Source organism: Charadrius vociferus, unplaced genomic scaffold (genome assembly GCF_000708025.1).
Source record: "Charadrius vociferus isolate BGI_N301 unplaced genomic scaffold, ASM70802v2 scaffold436, whole genome shotgun sequence".
NCBI lineage: Eukaryota > Metazoa > Chordata > Aves > Charadriiformes > Charadriidae > Charadrius > Charadrius vociferus.
The window spans coordinates 5150551-5174113 of record NW_009649187.1 but is presented as its reverse complement, the minus strand read 5'-3'; the positions used below and the strand labels follow the sequence as shown (position 1 = coordinate 5174113).

Below are 23563 nucleotides of genomic sequence, written 5' to 3'. Positions count from 1 at the left end.
TCTTATACCCTTCCCCAGGCATGCACTTTTGGCCCCCGACAGAGTAGTGGCTGCACAGATCTGCAGTGTGACCCATTAAAGCCAGGTCTTATGTTCCTTCCCAGGAAGCCTTTTTGTCTCCAGCTTGTTGGCTTCAGCCACATTAGAAGACAGGAATAGAAGGGCTGCCAGGCTGGGTCTGACCAGTGGGGTATGAATGAAACAGCCAGAACTTGATGCGCTGTGGAAAGATGCAGTAAGTACTGCAGGATGCCCAAGCAGGCCACCAGAAAAACTTCCTCTAATTGAATGTTGGCATCAGATTTGATGTAAAGCTATCCATTTGACTTGAATAACCTTTTTTTCTTTGAAGCATAACTCAACTTTTTTCTTTATCATCCCGTTCCTTTTCTTTTTGGAGGTATTTGTGTGTTTTGGGGGACATTGCTGTCTTATGGATAAGTAGCCTCCACATCAAGGAGCTGAAATACCCTCTTCTTGGACAAGTGACCCCTGTGATTAGTGGTCTTAAAATTTTTGTTCCAGTTTAGATGTCAGTATCATTCTTGTGATAAGGATGTTAAACTTACATAACAGTCACCAAACAGTTGAGAAGTTGCGAACAGTTAGACGTTGAGAAGAGCCTGTTTTTTAGAAGTACCTAATCAAAGAGCCAGCTATTTTGGCATTATTAATCATTTCTACATGCCATGACCTTCTATAAGTTTTGACCTATAACTGACTTAAATGTTGGCAATTGAGTCTACCTACTGTTACCCGGGGGGGGTGGGGGGTGTAATTGATGTATGTTGTCTTAGTGCTTCTCTGATTCTGGCACCAAACCACCTCCCTGAAAAATTTAGTGTAGAAGGATATGCCCTAAAATTTGTCAACTCAGCACCACCCCAAAAGTTCAGCAAGCTGGTCAACTATACCAAGGGACTAAGGCAGGGGTGAGGAGGGACCAATCCACTATCTTTTCCTGATCTGGAGGTCAATCACATCATCTTCACAGCACAGCTGGAGATTTTGTTGTGCCTTAGGATCATAAGCAGTAGGTAGCTTGTCAGCTCTAGAATGTTACTATAGGTATTAGCGAGTGCTTCATGGTATATGAGTAGTGATTTGTCATTTAAAGATGTTAAGACTCTGTCCTGCAAACATTTCCTGTCAGTGATGTTTTCACTGTTGTCACTGCAGTGTATGTTCATTTAACTAGCTGTTCTGAGATTTGGATGAGGGTTAAGTTAGGCTTTTCACTCATAAGCCTTGGCAAATCATATCGTAGTGATTTTAGGGTGTTGTGTCTTTCTGTCTTCAGATCTCTGCTGGTTCAGTTCTAGAGTCATCCCTCCAGTAGCAGAGGTTGTAGAATGGACTGTGTACCCGCTCATTAGCCATCAAGACTCACAACCCAGGGTGGTGACATAAACAGAAATCATCAGCAGATGAAGTTCTGAGCTACCATGGCTGAGAAGTTAAAATCCCGCCTCTTAATTTATCTACTGGGGATAACTGTCACCAGAGGAGTGCAGAATAGAGCCTGGGGAAATAAACCCTTCAGTTGCCCTAGGGTAAATGGTCCTCTCTTCTCCCTAAACACCGGGAGAATCCATTTGCCAAGAGAAGGTATTTCCCCAAAGGCATTGGGTAGCAAAGAAACAGTTTGCCTTTGGATGTAGGATTAGGCAGATGGTTGCTTGGATTGGAGGCACTATCTTACAAACAGGAGGTGGGTAAGTAGTTGGTTGTTGAAAGTGAATATTTAGTTTCTCCCTGAAATGCTGTTAATCATTGCTGAGTTCTTAGCTAGTTTAGGCTGTGGATAGTAGGTCTCCAAAAACTGCAGGTATTAAATTACTGTTGATGATTTTCAGTTTGATGTCCTGGCTTTAGATAGAAGGTAAGTTGTTACCTTAAGTTAGTGGATAGCTGAATATCCCGAGCCACGAGCAGTACATAATAATCTGCACGGGTCATTGGAAAATAATTACATTAGTTAATGAATGCTAAGGTTAATTAATTACCTATTAATTGCCACAGGTTATAGATAGCTAGTTGCCCATAGCAGCAGTGAATCAGTTACTAGGGGGAAAGAGATACATTATAGAAAAGATTGTTAGCTACATTGGTTATAGGCACCTGACGATTTCTTTATGAAAAGAATAGACCTTAATACCAGCAAAGCCAACTGAGAGCTCTTACAATGCCAGTATGCGTGTGTGCACTGTTACTGAAGTCTGGAGGCTGACTTACCAGGAACCATTCCTGCAAGAGTTGAGGTTGGGTAGCTGCCTTGTCCAGTTGGGGGAACATGGGGTGGGTAGCCAGGCAAGGTGGTGCTTGCCATATCACGACCTGAAAAGAAAAGGAATCGGGACAAGTGATCAATAGGGATAAGACCTTTCAATATTGATTTGATATCACCTTTTGTCCCACTGTCACATGACTAGCAGCTTGATAAGCAAGTGCTGTGCAGCCTTCTCTTACGTAAGTGCTGTGCATCCGCTGAAAATTCTGGGGGAAGATCGTGCCACTTTTGATCTCACACTCTAAGGATGGATGTTAAAACTTAGCTTTGTGAGGCTCAAAAGAATTTGTTTTGTTTCATTGTAGATTTTGGATATATTTTAACCAAATCAAAATGGCCCTGAGCCGCACAGAGAATGGCAGCATATTTGTTGCCAGAGTAGCTGACGTCCTGTCTATATGCAGCGGATGCAGTTCCAAAACTGTAGTGATGTTGCTTTAGGGCATGATCAATGTGCAAGGCATTGGAAAGTGATCCAAGAGTTTTCGGTGTCTGTCTCTCTTCCCACCTCTGCCATTCACCTGCTGATGATTTTACGCAAGTCACTTCACCTCTCTGTGCTTCTTTTTATGCTGCAAACTCTTTGGTGCAAGGGTGCACTTTTGGTACATTTGCACAGTGCTTTGCATGAGATCAATACTAGTTGGACTCCTTCCAGGTGCTGGTGTAATATACATAATAATGGGATCATGTGAATTAGTTTGAGTCCCACTTCATTTTTATCACAGGTGCAAGTTTTCGTTAGTGATACTTAAAGCTGTGATATCTTTACTCCACCAAAGAAGTAGAGAGGGGTGTGGACTGGGGGGATGATTGTAGTTTATTTTTCATCTCTTAGGAAGTGCAGCTGGAGGCTTCTTGGTTGATGCCAGAGGCATTTCCTCATTTGGACTGGTTAGCCTGAAAATAGGCCAGCCAGAAGGGCATTTGCTGTTAGTGCTTATTGCATTTAAATGAACTAAAATCATCTCAGAAGCTGCTGGGAGTTTCAAGCCAAAACCAAAAAAAAAAAAAAAAAAAAAAGGCTAAATAAATTAAGATAATCTTTCCCCCACAGCTGCTGGGAGATTTACAGCTCAACCTCCAATGCTGCCTACCGAGATCTCAGCCTGTTCCAGGCATCCAAAGCTTTTCACATTCCCTAGGTGAGCTGTAGCTCACCAAGAAACTCGTGCCATTTGTTGTTCTTTGTTAAATTTTGTCTCTCCTGTCTGTTCTAACTGGAGGGCTGGAGTCTGGTTCGCCTTTAGAAGAGACAGGTTAAGTATGGCCCATTAACACCACTGGAGTCACCGGAACTGTGCTGGGATATGCCAATGAAAGAAAAATAAGAGTTGCTTTAGCTCTACTAGTGGCAGAATGATAGCTGATACAGCAGGCCCTGGAACAAGCATGAACCTTGGCTGGGGAATCAGGAATAAATAACAGTTACACAGCAAAGCAAAAACTAATCAACATGGAGCATTAACCTGAAGGGAGGAAGTTTCTCTGCGATGAGGTAGGCTAAACCGGTGTCATTGCTTTCATAGGTCTTGACTAAGATTACTGAGGTGATTTGCTCGAGAAAAAAAGAAATGCAAGTTCATTCTTTCTCCCTGAAGAGGTTCCTGATCAGTGGCTGATGTTCCTAGCTCACCTCCTCTTAGTTAATGGCACAGAACTACCAGACAACGGCTGAGCCATTTTCCAGCCACTCCCCAATATTGATAAAAAAAAAATGTATATAATCCCTCAGGGATTTATATTCTATACTCTTCTAGAACTCTTTTATCACCATCATTCCTTTAGTGATTTGTAGCTGTGTGTTAAGTGTGTTAATCTGTATGATTAACACCTACTAGATGTAGTTCTTTCTTTTTTTCCTCACATTCTTTTAAGGCAAGAATTTTTTGTGCTTAAAATTGTTCCTTTTGTTTAAATGTTAAAAATGTTTTCTTTAATGTTATTTAATGTCATTAAAATGTTCCTTTGGTTTCATTTATTGGCTAGCCTGAGAAATAACAACAGGTGATGAGTGAGAAAACAGTGTCACTGAAAAGTTAGAGAGAACACTATGTAGCAGCAGGCAAAATTAATTCATTTTGACACTTCCGTTCAGGTGGGAACACATACGCACTCACTCTGCTACTCCATCTATGCACATACGCCCCTGTGGTTTTAGTCAGACAGGAGCACACAGAGGCTCATGTTCAAAACTCAGTGTGCAAAATTAATTGGCAAATGATCATCTGTCAAAATCCCAATCTTGAAAAAGAAGATAACAAACAAATACAGTATCAGCAACATAAGAGTCCCACGGAGAGACTCTTAAAATGCTGTTACATACAACCAGGCCCCTTCCATTACCTCCTCTCATTACCAACAGGTAGACAGAATTACTAAATTCTTGTACTCCAGGGCTATGGCAAAGCTAGTGCCTATCCTGCTCATAACATGCTTCCGACTCCAGCCATTCTCCCTTCACCAAGACACTTCTGAGTGAGGAACAGCACCTTCATCACTGTGACATTGTTTGAGCTTTTGAACACTTTCTCCCATGTCTCACTCTCCATAAGGGTCCTAAGGCAGGTGCCTCTCCTGAAACACAGTGCCTTCTAGGCTAGAGGGTGGTCATATATGACTGCATCCCCAGAGAACTGTATTGTTGGAGAGAGTCTGCCAGGAGACTCCTTGGCTCAGGAAGTGTCCAGAGCTCAGAGGCTCTTACTGGCTGCAGTAAGACTGGACCAAGACAGTGTTATGAACACAAAAGTCTTCTCTGCTCTTACTTGCTGCTTTCCTACAGGGAGGTTTAGAAATGCAAATCTCACCTGACGGGACGAAGGGAGGATGTTAGGTCAAAAGAGAAAAATAATATAGGAACACGAAGGAGGCAGAGGTGAGTTGTTTTTCTTGAGCATTAGGAACTGTGGTCTGCACTAACACTTTGTATGTTCTGAAAAAGCCCACATTACATTCCTTGATAGTGGAGTGACAACAGCCTCAGCGGTCACCCAAAATGATACCCACTATTTCATCCACGCCACCCCTGAGCTTCTGCAGCAGTGTTGCTTCAGTCACCTTGCACAGGAGTTTCCCCTAGTACCTACCTGAAACTTTGTCTTTTCTCCCCATCCTCCCCTCCAGCCTGCTGCTCCTCTTGCCATCTTCTGCAACCTACTTCTTTACTTCTGTCCTTCCCTTAAAGGCCACCTACCTCAGGTCTGTATTCCTTTGGCTGTAAGACGTTATAGTCTCTCACCCACCCTTCTTGGTCTTGACTTTGAGACGTGATGCCCTGTTTCTTAACTGCTTGGTCTGCTGTGTAAAGGCACCAGCTCCCAGTGACACTCCCAAACCAGGCAACTCAAATATTACTCCCAACATAGCTATGGCAGCGCTCACCAGCCACCTCTGTCTAACTTAGTGGTTTGTACAACCTGTGCTGAATGACCCTATCAGTCCTGGAGCAGGGCTAGGTTATTCAGGCTGCTATCACCTCCCTTAGGCCAGCACGCAGTACCCTCGCTGGGCCTACAGTACTTGGGGGCATTTTGGCTATTGAGGCAGCACAGGATTTTGCTGTATGAATGTTTCTATACTAAATCCCAGACCCATCCAACTGGGACACCCAGTCACTTCTAGGTAGTTACAGCATCTTTTCCCATTTCATTCTAAAAAAGGAAGGACAGGCACGAAATCTTTTTGTGACTGTCCATGGAGCTGAGGACACGTGCTGCATACACAGAACTGGAACATGGTTGCTCTGGTTCCCACTTGCACTCAAAGAGCTTGCAGCATTTACTGGTCTCCCCGTCAGACGAAACTGAACCCCTTGCCTGCAGCATCCCCACTGAGTTTGTGGCCAAGGCCAGTTACCTGCTATCAGAGGCTGGCTGCTGGACTGCCCAAAGTGGGCACCATGATGAAGGAAGGCACTGTAGCAAGGCGTGGACGCATCGTCTGAAAGGGCCATGTGGAAGGGCTGAAGATCAGCCTGCCCAGAGCCGACCGGCGTGGTGGGGGTGAAAGGGGTGAGAGAGGCTCCATGAGGCTCTTGCTTTATACTGAGGGGAGAGGAGAGGTTTTCTGTGGTAGGGTAAGGGATGGACACAGACAGACAAAGGGAACAGGGGGAGGAAGAGGAGGGTGGGGAAGGGAGGAGAGGAAGAACAAAATGGGTAAATGAAAATGGAGTGGTTAAAATCTACAGGGAAATTAATTTAAAAACAAAAATAAAAATAAAAAGGTTAGGAGTAGATCAGAGGAGCCAGTGCTGAGACAACAGCAGTAAACGCACCCGGGGGCTAGGCTCTGACTGCAGGGATGCCTCTGCAGGGGCAGCAGGGGATGAGGAGAATGGAGTGCTGTGGCAGATGGGAGGAATGGGATGCAGGAAGAGGAGAGGTGAGGGAGGGACCGTGCAGGAGAGGGAGGACAGGAAGAAGCGTGGGGTTGGGAAGGAAAAGAATGCTCTGAAGCTTCCGTGCTCCCTTTCCTGCTGCTTTCTCTCGCTGGCTGAGGGCACATGAAGATGCTACACTTACACAGTTTGGCCCAGAGAATTATACCACTTTGTCTCTTGAAACCCAAGGTAACCTTCCCCAGGAGAGCAGCGTGGTTATGAGCATCTATTAAACAGGATGCTTGGTGTAATGGCCAAAGCTTCTCAAGCCAAACTCTGTAAAAGCTTTGACAAAAAAGGTGTAGCTGAAGTTTGAGGTAGTTAAAATAAAAATGGGACCGTATAATTAATGGGTGTATAGACAGATAGATCAATCAATTGATCTTATTCACAGTGGCACACTTTGGAGCTTTAAGCATAAAACCAGTCAGTACTGACTCTGGTTGTTCCCAGAGTATAGCATTGCCAGGCAGATACCTTGACAGAGAGATATAATGGAGGAGAGGAGACGTGGGGGACTTATAAAAGGTCTAATTTTCAATTGTTTGCATTGGGCCTCCATTTCTGATGTGCAGATTTGCAACTGCTCCTAACTTGGCTGCCAAGTAAGAGGTTTGGGAATTGGAGAACTCTGTGACCTACAGGAAGTAGGGTTTACATGGGTTTACTCCAGAACACCCACTGTTGTTGGGTCAGCAGTAATAAAGTCCTGTATTTGAACACCTGAAAGAGAAGTATGGATGATGTGATCAGATCCAATCCAAATCATCTAGCAAACCATCCACCCTCAGGTAAACAAATTAAAGCCAATAAATGAAAGCCATCTCTCTGCTGTGATGGCAAGTGTTGCCAATGGCCTATGAAATAAGTTAGTTCTAGTGGTTTTGATTTATACAGAGAAATATAAATGTGACATATAATTAGGTCATAAATCTGACTTCATTAATGTAGAACTGGCTTAATTAACTCTAGGCACCTTATTGTGAAGCTGCAATGATCACCTAGACAATAAAGGGCTGGGCAGTTTCTATCTGTGAATGCTGTTTATCCTGAGGCATTTGTTTCCTAAAGGTTTGCTACCTGGCAAAAATGATAGTTTGCCATCTGTGTTCTCCTCCAAGTACCTCTAACCTGGATGGCCAGCAAAGGTCTCTGATCACTGAGGCTCCTTTGCGGCAAAGACATATGTTCATGGTTCAGTTGATTGGGGAAGATCAGTCCCGGCCAAAAGGTGTACAGTTCCTCTTTATTTAGTTTACCTATGTGAAGTCTCTGGTATGCTAAGTTAGGATTGTAGTTTCTTCTCCCTTTTTGCTATTGGAAGCTCTGTTTGGCAATGACCTTTTGTGGAGGATATGGGGAATAGAAGCTGGAGTATCTGGTTCTTGTTGCACAGTTAATTAAAGTCACCAAAAGTAGGCAGCACATCAGTGCCCAGCTTCTGCTTTTTACAACTATATACTATCCTACAGTCCTACCAGTGAACCTTCGCATGCTGGTGCCAGTCTCAGTAGATGGAGAACCCCCAAAGCTATTCTTCTCCTGCATCCTCTGTCACCAGATGGTAAGGACTGCACAGATTTACCTTCAGGCCAGACAGGCAGAGTCACCACCTGAGTGAAAGGAGTGCTGAAGCCTTTATGCAAATAATGTTGATATTAGACAATTTGGATGAATAGGTCTATCTGCAGGCAGAGGGCCAAAAGTTCCCCTGGCTTTCAGGGGCTGCAAGTGAAGAGATATTTTTTCAAGGAAGCCATTTGACAGTCATACTTAAATAAACTTGGGACACTTTGGTCCTGGGAATTTTCTGTGCTCCTTTTTCAGCTCTCCGTACTGTGCAAGCGAGAGCAGGTGTGGGGAGCTGCTGGGGAAGAAAGGGCAGAAAAGAAGATGGACAGAGGAAGCACGGGTGGGCAGAAGCAAGAGGTGCTACGGGCAGAGGTTAATCCTGTTTGCGCAGCCCCCAGGCACGTTGGGTTTCCTAGTCCCTCCCCTGCTTTATTTCTCTTTTAAAGCATGGAATTTTCAGCTATAATCCTTCCTAAACCGCAGCATTTTTCAGGCACTCTGTGTAAGTGAAACCATAATCTCTGGTAAAACAGACCGCTTAAGCTGCTGTAGCATTAGGCCAATCTGATCCAGCCCCTGGATTTCCGCTCTGCCCAGCCACCACGGAGAGGATTTCAGCCTGAAAGACTGTCTAAAGCCCTTGCGATGGGAACAACAGCGCTAGGCCTTGCCTTGCAAAGCTGAGAAGGGTTAAGGGACCAGGAGCTATTTGTCCCGGTGTTGTGAGGCTGTTAAAGCCCCTGTCAGACTCGCAGCGGAGATGAGCCCAGCCCTCTCTTGAACACATCGAGGCTTATGAAGAAAAATTCCTCGCACCTTCCAGAGGCAGCACCGCTTTCTCAGTGCAGGGGGATAAAGAAGTCAACAGTAACATGGCAAAGAGACTGGGACACAATAATGCTAAACGCTCTTCTTTCCGAGAGTAGTGGAGAGGAGGCGAGGATAAGGTCAGACAGCGAATGATTGCACAACCAAAACTCAGACTTTTATGTGTCTATTTATCTATCTGTCTATCTTTCCCTCTGTGCTCTGCAACTGCACAGGCATAACTTATATCCCATGTATCTTTACCGGTGGATGGCATTTACCAATTTTTACTCCTTTGTTGTCCAACTCTCCCCTGACTAAAAGCACCTGAATTCTGTCTCCGATATAACTCCTGCCACTGCTATGCTGGAATAATTGCCCCAGCAGTGAATTATAGCTCCAAAGTGTGTCAGTGTAGACGAGATCAATTGATTGATCTATTTATCCACCTGTGAATGGCACGGTTTCATTTTTCATTTTAACCACCTCAAACGTCAGCTGCACCTTTTTTGTTTTCACTTCTGATTTTCTCCGTTCTGTGATTCTTTCGTATTTTTGATGGAGAACTTGTCGTTTCCTATCCCAAATCCTGCTAGTGCCAGCAAGCTGTGGAGCAGTGCCGTGCTGGCTTGTCTGTGCCTTGGGGGGAGTGCCTCAGTAAGGCTGCATCAGGGAACCCCAAGGTATCTGTCTGTCTTACTCCAAAGGCTGGAATACCGACCCATAATCAAATAGGGGGTGGAACAAGTTTGCAGCTCCCCAGGATGGCAGAAATCTATTCCTGTCCCAGGCTCCTTTCTTCCTCTAAATGGCAAACGATATCCTTGTTTATAAGGAACAAAAAACCACCACCCAGTGTCATAGTGGAGAAAATTTGAAAGGGTCAGCAGGGTGGGGATATAGCTAGAAACACAGCAGAGGACTACATATTTTCTGCATCTCCTGCCCCTCTCTTTCTGACCGTACTTGCTGAGTTATGGCTGTTTTTCTTCCTTTCTAACCCTCTCCTCTGTTATTCTGGTGGAGAGCTAGAACTGGCGATCTCTGGCCTAAATTCCCCCTGCGAATGAAGGGATTTTGGCCAGACAAGGTGAGAGGAAGATTCACAGCTTTGGGTTCCTACAGAGACTCGTCTCAGCTTTTATCATGCTCTCTGCTGCTGAAGGGAAGGGAAGCAGGGGGGTTTGCAGGACTAGATAAGCTGCTTGTTTTTCATTGCTGGCTTCCTGGAGGATAAGCTACCTGCAGCCAGTGCTCCTTTTATTTTCAGTAAACAAAGAATATCAAGTTGGCACGTCCCTGTGTAAGGGACGGCTTGTACACACCCACTTAACAACACTGCTCACCATCTTGACAGTGTTTAGCGTTCTTCGTCTTTTCCTGGGGTATCTATCAAATATTTACATGACCCCAGTGCCTCACTCTAAAACACATATCCTTGCAGCATCCCTTAGGGATCACTTTTTTATCTGTGAGGAACTCAGCCCAGAGAAGAAATACCCAAGTTCATGTAGGAACCCTGTGCCAAAGCTGAATCTTGTCTCAGGTGATCTGAATCCTATGCTTGTACCCACCATTGAAACATCATTTTCTGTATCTGCATTTTCCATTCCTTAGAAAAGTTTCATTGTGGCAAACAGAATGGGACTCAGCATTCATAAACTGATGAGTTTACGCTACAGCCAGTGGAGTCACATTGCTTTATCACCCATGAGAATCCTGCCTCAGAAATTCTGAAAGTCATGCAGAAGACCAAACTGAACCAACACAGTGTATCTTTCACTTGTGCTTTCTGTCATGTCAGAAGAACCACTTTTTCTTTCATTTATTTGTTTTCTAGCTTTTCTTTTGGAAGAGCATTATACAAGTTGCACTGAAGATAAAGATCATCCTATTTTTCTTCCCTTCTATGTGATCGTAACAGACCTTTGCGAGAACAACTGAAGTGTGCCATGACTAATCTGCAACTTCTTGTTGTACCTTTCTTGTCTTCTCATGTATTCCTGACTGGAGAGTGAGCCTTGTTTGTTCAGGTTTATTTTCTGTTTCTGCACAGATCCATCCATGTTCTTAGCCCAATGCTTTACTTGTGGGTTGTTGAAATACATGTTTAAAGAAACAAACTTGGATTCCCTTCCCCTGAGAGTCAAAACTTGTGACATCACTGATGTCAAGTTTTGCAATCTATTTGCCCCATTTTTCATAAAACTGAATTTTATAAATCTAGATTTTGTGTCTGATCTAATTAACTGCTGCTCTCAAAGTAAATTGACCTGCTAACTCTTTATGTTACTTTGGAGAGAAAAAGTTTTATAGTCTTTGTACAGAATAAAACATGGACCTTCCAGTAGACCTGTGATCTGGAGTTACTCTTTGAAGCTAGTTGAGTAGTTAGTCTTAATCACTTGAGAACTGCACTGAAGTTAACTTCATGTGGCTCTAAGGACATTTGTTTGCAGATGGAGCCGATGAAAGGCGATGTGCTTTAAAGTCTTGGGGGCAAACAAAGACATGCAACTCGTTCCTTTGGCAAACAGAGAAGTTCAGTGGAGTTCCTATTCCTGTGCCCTTTCTGGAGTCCCAGCCCGTCAGGTTGGGCAATTACTTCCTGCTTTAAAGTGTAGCGTATGCTTATTCCTTGGTGGGTTGGGACTTGAATGTTCTCTCTTAAATAAGATGCTTTGGAAATACATGCTGGGAAATGTAATTAGAACACGTTAGTTTTTCACACAGTCCTCATTATAAGTATCTCCAAGGTTTCATCACAATGATATTCTACTGATCATAAGATAGGATAGATCTGCCCAGGTAGCCCACGGCAATCCTAAACCTGCAAAGGGCCAAAGATTTCCGTAAGCTCTCCATTTCTCTGATTGACTGCAGTGGGCAATTTCAATTGTACTAGCAGCTGGCCTGGTTCGATCCGGTACAGCTGATGGGGATCAAAAGTTATTGACACCCACTGACAGGTGTTGCTTAACTCAGATATAAAGCACAGTCTTTGCTGTCAGTGGGCAAATATCTACATCACAAAGATTTTCATCATGGCCATACTTATTGGATCCTTCATTTAGCCTCAAAAGAAAAGGCAAAAACTGAATTGTTGGGAAGACAATGTAATTATTTTCTCTAAAAAAGTCCCTTTTTGTCCGGCAGCATAGAGTTTGGCAGTCTGCAATGCTGTCCTCTTGCAGAGGGAAATCAGACTGGGAATGCCCATTCACTGCTATTGTCATTACATGACATTATTGCATTCAGTGCTATTGTTCCCTTAAATGCTAATTTAAGGAAGGTGAACCCATTATTTCTTTCAGGCCCGTCCATTTCTGGGTTCCTCACTTCAGCATGCCTTTCGAGCCTGTAAGCCACCTTCTTCAGCATCCTAAAGTTATTGTCAGTGAAACTTCCATTGGATGCATGGAAATAATTTATGTGATTCCTTTCCTCCCCGCTATTCCTGTCTGTTCCAGGGATCGTTCTTCTGATCATCTATCACCCTCAGCCATTTGGTCCTGGAAAAGAGTAGTAACACCTTTTGCCTTTCCAAATTCCTTGACTAGATAAGAAGATATTATCTCTTCTTAAGGGTGGGAAACAGTTGAATAAATTTGGAGGTCTTGTGGACTTCTACTTTTGCTGATTCCTCATCTTAAATTAGAGGAGAGGCTTGCTTACAGAAAATACCTCCTTAATTTTGATGAGGCAGGGTAGTAACAACCTTGTAGCAGCCACGTGTATGATTATCACATTTGATTTTCAGGGCGCTGGGGCATCCAGAGATGTGCCCAACAGGCTGCCTGAGTCCTGGCGGCTGCAGCCGTGGTGCTGTGCTGCAGAGCGCAGGTCTGCCTCTGTAGGATTTGCTGTCACCAAAGCCAGCCTGGGGCCCCTCGCAGTTTGTTAAAGAGGTTTTCTTAAGTCAGCTCAGTCAAACTCTGACCGGGGCCATTGCTCGCTGGTGGCAGAGGCTAAAGTAGATTGGAGCAAGACAGGAAATTTTCACCGGTACAAACAAGGAAAAGGGGAAGGAAATGCTCCCCCTCTCAGCGTAATGATATAAGTACAACTGAATGTAGTGGTCAGTTTTAATCATGATTTCAAACAGCGAGCTGGATCAACTTGTTCTACATTTGCACTATGAGGCTGTTTTCTAAAAGGTTGATTTTTTTTTTTTATGGGTGGTAACAAATATTTTGACAAATACAAAATTTACACTAAACGTAGTTATTTCAATTTTTGCTAAGTAGATGAACTTCATCTGTGCACATTTATTTAAGCAATTATGTTGTTTAATATAATTTGTCTTTACATATTATTAGATGAGAAAATATTGAACGATGAGTCCATATTATTATTTTATTAGATTATTAACTTTGTACTTGTGATCTGTGTCAAGTTATATTTGGATGGAAATTAGAATTAAATTAAAAACAGTATTTGTAATTATTCATGCTAATTAAATAAAATGACCACAAGTTCCCTGACTTCCTATACATACTAGAATGGAAAAAACCAAGCTTTTCTAAGCAGGTTTGCACTGAAAATGTCTTATTAAATGAAGGAAAGGATATATATATAAGGAGGAAATTGAACTGATTTTAGAACTAATAGATCTCATCCTTTCACACCAAGCTTAATTCACTCACTGCCAGAGGAAAACAAATGTTCCTGCTTTTTCAAATACTAGTTTGTTTCTTAGTTTTGAGTGACCTGGTTATTGAACTGAACAAAATTCTCTTCAGTTCACTCACTAAGCTGAAACGAAGGAAATAATATCTTTTCACCTTGCAGGAGGCTAAAGTTCTCAAAAGATTGTTTATCATTTCAGAAAAACTTTGGATCCAGGTATCTAGCCAGTGTTTTCTCTGTGCTTAATATCACAACTTTCTTGAAAACTTTCATAGAAATAAGATGCTGTTTAAGTACTATTTTTGTACGTCTTTCAGACATAGCAAGTAGTAGCCCTAATGTCAGTAATTATACATTATGCGTTTTTGCATACATTCATGTATGAGTTTAAAAAATTAACTTAAACTGAGAAGAACTCTGACCCCGTGCCAGAGAGGGGAGGTCTGGCGTAAAGTGAGATCCATGGGGTTTGCGCTTTTTTGGTGCCTTTGTGTTTGACACATCATGAGTTGTTGTCAGGATTTCTCACCCTGGATGATACTTGTTGCCTTAGGGATTTCTATTTTTTTTTCCCCAGAGAGAAGGAAATGTTTTCTGTACAGGACCTGGTAGCTGTTTTGGTGGGTAATGATGATTTTAGAAGTTACCTATGTCTGTTAATAGGTGCTAACTATAACAGAAGCACTAAGAAATCTCCTCACGGGAAAAGGAGATGACACATACTCCTATTTCAGTCCACGGTAGAAGTTGCTGAAGTGCTTTCTTTGCCCCTTTTTTCTTGGCCTTGTCTTTTACCTTTACTTTTCTTTGTAGATCTCACTGATTGCAGTGGGCTGGCAAACAAGGTCTATTTAGTTAAAACTGCCAGGTTCAATTAGGGGAATTTTTTCTTTACCTTTTCTGTAATTTTACGATCCATCTAGTAGGTAAATCCTCCCCCTTAGTAGCCTGTTAATAAGCAAGTTTCAAGCCATACATGAAAAGTCCACTGTGTTTTATTTCCCATAGTGCTGCCTCTGTGTTGGGTAACTTCTGGGCTAGATAATAGAGTTGGAAAAGACTCTGTTCCCAAACTAAGTCCCCAGAACTCAGAACCTGGTTTGAAGATACACCACTTCTTTCATGCATGCTTATTCCAAAAGATGTGACTTCTGATGGCACTTAAAGAAGGATCTTAACCTTTGTTCTCAAAGGATTCAAGCCTTCTGTGAACAACCTTGTAATTTTAAAGTGCTGCTGTTGCTAGTGCCAAAATCTTGAGGATCTCCTCCGCTCACCTCTCGGGTGTTAGTTACTGAGTACCTTCCAAAATCAAAGATCTGTGGAAACTACTGAATTAAAGAAAGCTATTGAGGTTTTCTGTGTTTACTTAGCCCTGTACAGATTTATGCTCATCTGCCTGGGCTGCTTGCCTTCAACAGAAATAACTGAAGTAGAACGTCTCTGAACAACACAACTCTTGTCTTGATGTTCAACCGCATGTACTCATCTTATCTTGGTATGTCCAAGCTTGGATCTTTGCTTCTAGGAAATCTGATTGGTGTCCAAAGATACTGTCCAAGAAACTGTCAAGCATCTACGCCAATCTAGCTATGATGGTCATGCAATATTGAGGCAAGATGTAGCTGGCCCGATGGCCTGTGTGTGAAGGAAGAGGTAAGGTGGTGTTCTTAGGCAGCTCTTAAGAGCTTTCTCTCCCTGATACTTCACAAGGAAGTTGAAAATTTCTACAGTCTTTTCTGTATGAAGGACAGTGGGAGCATATTTCCTAGCCTCATGCCCAGCTAGCCCCGAAGAGTCAGCTCATTCATGGAAATTGCTTGCAGATACTTAATGGGGAGAAATAAGGGTGACCTGTCTGCTCCATAGTAAGCAAATGTTTTTGTTTACTTGCTTTAGGAGATGTGAGTAATAAATGGACCGTCAAAGATGCATTAGATAGAATAATTGTCTGAAAGGCAGTGTTTGATATTGGCAGTACTAGGCAAGGCTGTGCTGTACCTAACTGTGGTGCTGTGCTGTACCAAACTGTGTCTTTGAATAGATGCCCAGGACTTTCGGGAAGGCCTTCCTCCACGCTGGGGAGGTGGCTGCCCATTTTGCAGCATTTTTAGCTCTTCAATTCTAGGAAGCTCACCGACAGATAGAAGGACTTCAGCAACATCTGTACTTAACTATCTCACTACATTCCAAGATTTTAGATAATTACATATTGTTGAGGTTTTGATGGCTTTTGGAGGTGTGTATTCTCAGAATGGTGTGAGCTGAGAGAGCTTGCTGAGGCAAGTTAGTCATGAGCCAGAGAGAGGAGAAGGCCTTTCTCTGAAGTCTTCAGAAAGGGCATGAATCTAATGCCGGACAGCTTTGGTTTGGAAAGAGCTAGTGATACTTTTTTTTCTGCCTGGGAGGACTGAGCTGGGGAGACCTTCTTGTAGACTGAAGCTCAGTCTTACATCCTGAAGTGGCTGCACACAGAGTTTGTACTCTGCATGGGTGGATTTGTTTCACATTTGTTTCAGGTATCACCTGGGTTCACAGACTGCCCTGGGACAAGAGCAAAGAGGAATTTCAAAGATGACACTATAGCAGCAAAACAGGCAGCTAGCAATTCAGTACTTGCTATTACTCCAATATGCCTTCTGGGGAGAGGGATCTGGGTGATACCAAAGAAATCTGCATGCTCCCAGCCTCTTCCTTAATTTCCTGGCCGGGGTAGATCAGGAGGCAGCACTGAGTTCCTCACCTCTCTGGTCCTTCCTGAAAGCATTGCCCAGCCCCATAGCAAACATATCATGAATCATTCATCTTTAATAGATTATGCAAATTGAGGACATCAGATCAATGAAGATCAATAACTGCAACCATTTAATTGCCAGCAAAAACATTTTAAGAATGAGCATTATCTGAAGTCCTTTCTTGGGTAATGGCACCATTAATCCAAACATTGGATCCTGGCCTAAGTGTAGAGGAAAAATTCTCCACCCCTCTTCTCCTGCTGCCTTTCAGGGTGTTGAGGGCTTTTTTTCCCTTTTCATTTCCAGTTTCTGAGTTTCCCCATCATTACCACCAGTGAACAGCTCCCAATGCTAATAGTTCTGCTTTCGTTACTCTGCGCTGATTGAAATGTCGCATACAGATTGAGATGTTAGTGCTAAGTTGCCACCTGGGAATGTCAAGCTGGGTCTGAAATGAACTTTTCTCACTCTTGGATCCAGATGGATCAGATGGGGATGTTCTTGAGCTGAGCTGGGAGTGTTGCAGGGGAACACAGTGGGGATGGCACAGGGTTGGGGGGACATGAAGATTTTCTGCCTCAGCCCACAGCCTCTTCTGTGAGGCCAAATCTGTCTCCTGCTGTCCCCTTGTGAGGGTCGTGTCCAAAGCCTGTGCAGTGTACCCAGCCTTCAGGAATTCTGCTCTCGTATTAACAGACTGGAATGCACCATCTTCACTTAGACAGAAGGACTAAAAAGGATTATTTTAATGGCCCCTTTGAATCTTAAACTCTGATTTTAGGCATCTCACCTTTACATCCAGCAATGGGGATTTGCCTTCCATGAAGGAAGGACAGTACTGCTCTTCTACTGACTTTGCCCCTCAAAGACAGGAAAGTGTTTCCTGTAAGAGATGTAGGTTTTCTAAATGTAGATGGTCACTAGCTGAGTTTTGTCTTGCATATGCAAATACAAAGAAAGCTGGAACAATTTTGCCATAGCTGAGCCATTATTTTATGGTTGGCTAAGAAACTGCATAGCTACAAGGATTCTGGATCAAGCCCGATAGCAGTAAAAGCCATGAAAAAAGTCTGGGTGTGTCACGCTTTCTAGACTCTCCCTAAATATGCAGTTGACCTCCCCATGGTTCTCCATGACATTTTGCAGACCTCACACTGGATCTCCTCTGTATTTTGGGTAACCGTTACTAATCCTGCTGGTCCCAAAGTTCCTGGTAGCCAAAAGTTGCATGCAATGATATGCCTTTGCTCAGTGTTTGCTGAACAGGCAATGAGTGCCTGCCACAGCCATGAGCTGCTTTGACCCCAGAGGCTATTAGCTGGGGCTTCTGCAAGAAAACATTGAGACACAAACTCCAGTGCTCTTGATTCTGTACCACCAGAGGACAGCTTTTTGTCCAAGAGGCAACAGCTCCTTCCCCTGCTAGCAGGACTTACACCTCTTTGTCACAAGTTATTTCTCAACTTATACCGCAAGGTCTCTAGAGGGGCCACAGCAGTTGTAGGGCAAGGGGGGCTATACTAAACAGGGGTGAATCACTTGGGCCTTGTCAGCTGCCCTAACTACCCAGGAGGAGATGTGCAAATCTGTGGTAGCTGTGTGAGCAGGGAGCAGTGGCAACTAAAGCCTGAGAAGATGGGCTGTGGCACCAGAATATCTCCTTATGTCTCTAGACACGCACAGGGCAGACAATCTAACAGTAGTATCAGGATGGCATGTCCCGCAGTCCCAGAACAACCCTGTGCCGCTCAGGTCCTGCATGTGCTACCAGCAAAGATGAAGTTTCTGCAGAGCAGCTGCTGCAGAAATTGCCTCCTACTTCTGTGCATCCCCATTCCTCTACTGTCTTACCCTTGTTCTTATTTCCCACTCTCCCAGTTGCACCTGAGTTTAATATGCCCACACGTGAGGGAAGGGGAGAAAGGCTGTGAACAAATTTCTTTTGCCAGCTGCCGTTAGAGACTCATGGGCTTAGGGAAGAGGGAGTTTAGCAGTCACAGTTCAGCAGACCTCAGTATTTAGTTTGCAAATGCCCCTTCCAAATGCCAGGGCTGAATAAAACTTAAACTATTATTTCTCCCCGAGAAACCAAGTGCGGATCATGGGTAAGCAACGACCCTCTTGTTCTCCAACACAAAGGAAAAATCAGTGTGTATTTGGACATACCTGTCCTCCACCAACACCCACCCCTAAGCCCCATCTGGGCACACAAGTTCCTGACTCAACGCCTGGGTTCTCTGTCTTTGAGTCACACCTGGGCACCTCTAGGTGTACCCAAAGCTGCCAATACTCTGAATTTCAAGCTTCTCTGGACCCCTTATGTCCTCCACAGTCTTTCTGTCTCTTTCCATGAGGGATATCTTGCATTAGCAGAAAAGCAGAAGCTAATGGTGATGAGGGAAATAAATAAAAAGCTTGGTTCTGCTGTTTGGTCAGTCAGCTTACCGGTCACCACAGGGTACGTCTGGGGTCCTGACACATTTGTCCCCAGGTCTGGGTTAGCAGAGGTGGATAGACTTGATTTGACTTCATCGAGACCAGGGGTCAGAGCTGGGAGGGAGTACTCATTACCCTGGGGAAGAGAGGAGAAAGACAGCTCGCTATTGATGCGCCGGCAGAAAGGGAAGGGTGTACAGATGGGGGGGAGGAAGAGGAGAGCTGCAAACCCCTGCACAGATGGAAGAGGAGGAGGAGGAGGAACTAGGATGAACTATCCCACCCGCCTGTGGGCTGCTGTGAAGGGGAAGAGGGGTGAGGGATCTGGCCTGTTATCTGGGGTGTGACTGAGCCTTCCTTCAGTGCTGTGGGGACAGGGAGGGCTGCCTGTGCCAGCCCAGGGGAGAAGAAGGGGAAAACCCATGTCCCCTCCTCTTGGCTGAGCGGAGGCAGGAGGTGTTTGCCCTGGTGACAAGGACAGCTGGGGCAGAGGACTGCAATGACATGACTGGGACAGGCAGGCTGTAGGAAGCAGCCAGTGTTGGCCCACAGTAGCCAGGCTCTCTGCTGAGTCGTCTGCCTCCCCTCCGCTGTTACCTCTGTCCTAGCTCTTTAAAAACAAACAAAGAAGCCTCTTCCCCTGCCTCTGTCACTCTGTGCATTGGGGTATGAAATTGGGGAGGGGGGAGCCACATGGCTAACAGAAGGGTGGGAGGGGGAGAGCCATTGAATCTGAAAGGGTGTCCTGTCCGAAAGGCTCTGGTAATTGCCTTTTTATTGTGGCAGCCTCCGGACCAGACGCGGGAGCTGGAGAAACCGGGAAGGCTACAAAACAGCAGGAAAAGTTGCTCTGATTAATATTAGGTTAAATTAAAACTGATTTTCTGCTCTTTCTGCTCTGTTTTTTTCCATGCGCTTCCCCAGCCCCCTCCCCACATCTCCCCCTCCTCCAGCGGGCTCCCTGCTCGCTGCCCCCTCCCCGTCCCTGCCCCTGCTCGGCTAGGACTGCCTAGTCATTTCCAATTCCTTCTCGTATTGATCTTCCTGTAGAAATCAGTTTTGTAATTAGCTGCAAATTAGGCCTTCTACTGGGGGTGAGCCTGCCCCCTGATTTATCACCAGAGTAATTCGCTGTGATCGGAGAGAAATTAAAATGAACTCAATTAGGCTTCGGATTTGCTTTATGGGCCCTGCTCAGAGTTTCAGGGGGAAAAATGACTGTGCTGGTGCTTAATAGTCTAATGAAAGTAAATAAAGGTTATTCATTGTAATAAACCCAGGGACTCTGGGATGAAGGGAGTCCACAGCCAGCCTCTCCTTCTCTTCCTTTGTTGGTTTATGGCTTGGGGCGGTTTAAAAAGACTTTTGATTTTCATTTTATTAAGACAAACAGCTTTTGGGATAAAAGGCCGGGGGAGCGGGGGAGTAAGGGAAAGGGGGGCAGAGCCGCAGAAGTGCGGAAAACTAGGTTGGAGATGGGAGTCAAGTCTCAGCATTGGACTATGAAAGGAAGTGCTCTGTTAAAGCCCGACCCTGCAGCTTGCTGGTCACTGGTGTGATCGAAAAGTGCAGGAGTTTCTGTGCAGTGCTGTGTGCTGGTGAACACGCATGGCAGCGTTTGCACGTTCATGGCAAGAACATTCCCACATACCTGCAGGCGTGTGTGCAGAGGGAAAGGCGGGCATGGGGCTTTAGGGAGGGCACAGCGTGCGCGCGTGCAGCGAGTTCACGAGAGGAAGTAGAGCTCGTGTATACACATGCATCAGCACAGTGATATGTTTACAACTAGAAAGTGCTGTAGAACATAAATGTGATGTATGTGCAACAACCAGGTCAGTGTGAGAACAAGGGGTGAAGAGGGGAAGAGTGATTTTGGTGAGGGAATCTCCCTGCCATCATCCTATGGGCGCCTGTGGGTCCCCATTACCAGGCCGGGCCCTCACCTGCTCAGATTTGATGTGCTCTGATGTTTGAAAGACGTCAGGGTAAGAAGGACGCTCAAAAACTCGATCTAAAGCTTCCAGCTGCTGCTGGGTGAAAGTGTCGCCACGAAGGTGCTTCCGCAAACTGTCCACGCTGCTCTGGGAATCTCCATTGGGAACTGAGCCCTCGGATACATCTGCAGGGCACAGACAGAGAAAACAGGGAGTTAGCACCACCCTGGCTCGGATCAGCAAGGGATGCGGGACAAGGACAGAATGGGAAAGAGCGGGACCCTCTGCCTCCACCCAGGGAGCTGTGCCACTTCTGCAGGAGGGGGACACTGTGGGGACCCGAGGGAAGCCCCCTCCTGACTGCTGGAGCAGCCAGGCTGCTCCTGCGGGTTTCATGGGATTCCCCTGCCCCGGGTGAGTGAGGCTGTGGAGAATGGTGCTCGGCTCAGAGATGAGTTTCGGTTCTGCTGATTTTCAGTGTTAAAAATTGCCAAATCTCCATTGCTGAGCATAAAATGGGAGCAAAGCACAGCGATTAGCATCGCTAGAAGGCTACTGGAGAGGCAACTCACAGGGAAACCAGAGTGCTGGGGATGGACCTGTACTGGGGAGGACTGAGGAAGCCTGGAATGGAGAACGGGCTCTCTTACAGCTTGGAAGGGAGTCAGTGTCTGTTGTAGCTCCCTGGTCCCAATAGAAGTTATATCTCTGTTATAATTTCCTTCTCATCTGATCTGGTCTTGTCGTACCCCAGACGAGTCTTTCATCCCCCTGAGATAACAGGAATGATCCTGTTTCTGACTCCATGTTTCACCAGAGACAAGTCTCTCCCTGTGGATTGTCTGTTGGTTTCTGTTATGATCTCCATCCCATTCTCCTACATTTAGCTTGTGATTTATCACAACCTATATCTCTGTTATAAAACTCCCTCCAAAGCGAGATGAATCTTTGTCTGTGTCAGTCCCCCTTCCTATCCAAAATGAATCATTGTATTACAAAACCTAGTCCTACTCAGTGGGAATCAGCCTTCCTGGTATTCCTTTGTTCTTACTAGGAAAGAAGCCTTTTTCTGGTAGACACATCGCCAGAAGTGTATCTCTGTAGATGCAACAGCCCTCTGACACCGTCCAATCTCACTGCCACGTTCCAGGTATCTCTAGCTCTGTTGTGCCATCCAATGCCTCTTATAGCCCACTCATCCCCTCCGAGGTGAGTCCATTATAAACGCCCTGCCCCATCCAAAGTGAATCTTTCCCTGTGATAAACCATTTTATCACCCACCTGTTGTGTTGGGTTTTTTTCCTTCCTGTTATCCCCCAACTCAAATGAGATGCATTTATCTCGGTTATAACCCCTTTTTATCTGAAGTGAGTGAGTCTCCTGCTATTAGCATCTGTCACATCCAAGGTGAGTCTGTCTGTTATAACCTCCTGTCCCAGCTGAAGTGAATCTTCCTTTGTCATAATCCCTCATCTCATCTGAGGCAAGTCTGCTCATTATAATCTTCTCCAACTGTGCTGAGTATCTTTCTGCTGTCACCTCTCAGCCTAACTTTGGTGACACTGGTTATAATCCCCTGTCTCATCCATGCTGATATACCTCCATACCCTCCTGAATCTCTACCTACCGTGCTTCATCAGACACACTGTCTTACCACCCTGTCTAACCTAAAATCAGGTTCTCCCTCTTACGCTGCAATTACCTTCCTGCTTTTTCACTATTATTCCTCATACTTCAGCCTTTATCAGTGGCTTCCTGGCTGTGAATGTCAGAAACTTGCTGCCTGTCAAGAAAGTGGTTGGGGGATCTGTATAGACCTTCGCCCTCCTCCATGCGATTTCAAGTGTGCTCATGGGCAGAGGATGCTCCCAGGAGCCAGGAGTGGCATTCACTGCGCAACAGCCAGAACCATGCCACTCTGCCGCTTCATCTTTTAGCTCGTGGATGGTGCCAAGATGGGTATTTTCCTGGCACAGTTAATGCCCAACTGGTGGCTCAGAGTTATAACTGAGCCTGCTGCCTTCTGGCTATGAGATATATCCGTTTATAGGTGATTATATGATATGATATAATCAATAGTACATTATATACAGTAACGTAGTACAGTACCACTCACAAGACCATAGAAAATATTACATATTGATTTGTCCCAGCCAGCAGCCTTCCCTCGAGCAGCCCCTTCTCTCTTTCTTTTCCACCCCTAGCCAGTACAAGGCTCTTTACTGGCACTGATCCCTGGCATTTTCTCCTCTCCTTGTGCTTTTTCTCACAAGGGAAAATTCTCAAGTTCCCGAAAGCTGGAGTTTGTGGCAGATTTGACTAAGAGAAAACAAAGCAAAGACCAGGCTTGGTGGACTGCACACTGTGTCTGTCAGTGCAGTCTTCGTGTTTTAGATGGACTGGGCTGGTACCGCAGGGGGTAGCTTTCAGGAAGACTAGGGTAGCGTGAGGTTCATCCTCCCAATTCCAGTAGACACTTCTCTCTGGTCCTCCCTGCAGAAAGCTGGCACAGAACTCCTGGGTCCATGCTCGGAAAAAAAATATGTGTGTTTCTGTATCAGCACTTCTGTCTCAACCTGTCTGCAGCCTGTGAAGCTGTTTGCCTTTGAGGGTTTTTCCACATGTGTCAGTCAGCGTGCATGACTGTGCACACCACGATGCTAACACACATGGGTATTTTTGCAGTAGGTCATTAATCTGGTATTCTTTAGGTTCTGCATCACCATACATGCCTGAGCAGCCGTTTGTCTGTGGCAGCTGGTTTAGGCTATATTTG

The 23563-nt window shown here is 44.9% G+C and overlaps 1 protein-coding gene across 1 annotated transcript in view; it reads right to left on the bottom strand.

Moving 5' to 3' along the window:
- The window catches only part of PAX2 (paired box 2), an 81617-nt gene that overhangs the window by 5199 nt on the left and 52855 nt on the right, over nucleotides 1–23563 (bottom strand). Inside the window, exons 5-6 of the mRNA XM_009888827.1 lie at nucleotides 20797–20972; nucleotides 18863–18989 (exon numbers count right to left, since the gene is read on the bottom strand). Coding sequence (XP_009887129.1) covers nucleotides 18863–18989; nucleotides 20797–20972 — 303 coding nt within the window. The remainder of the gene's footprint in view (nucleotides 1–18862; nucleotides 18990–20796; nucleotides 20973–23563) is intronic.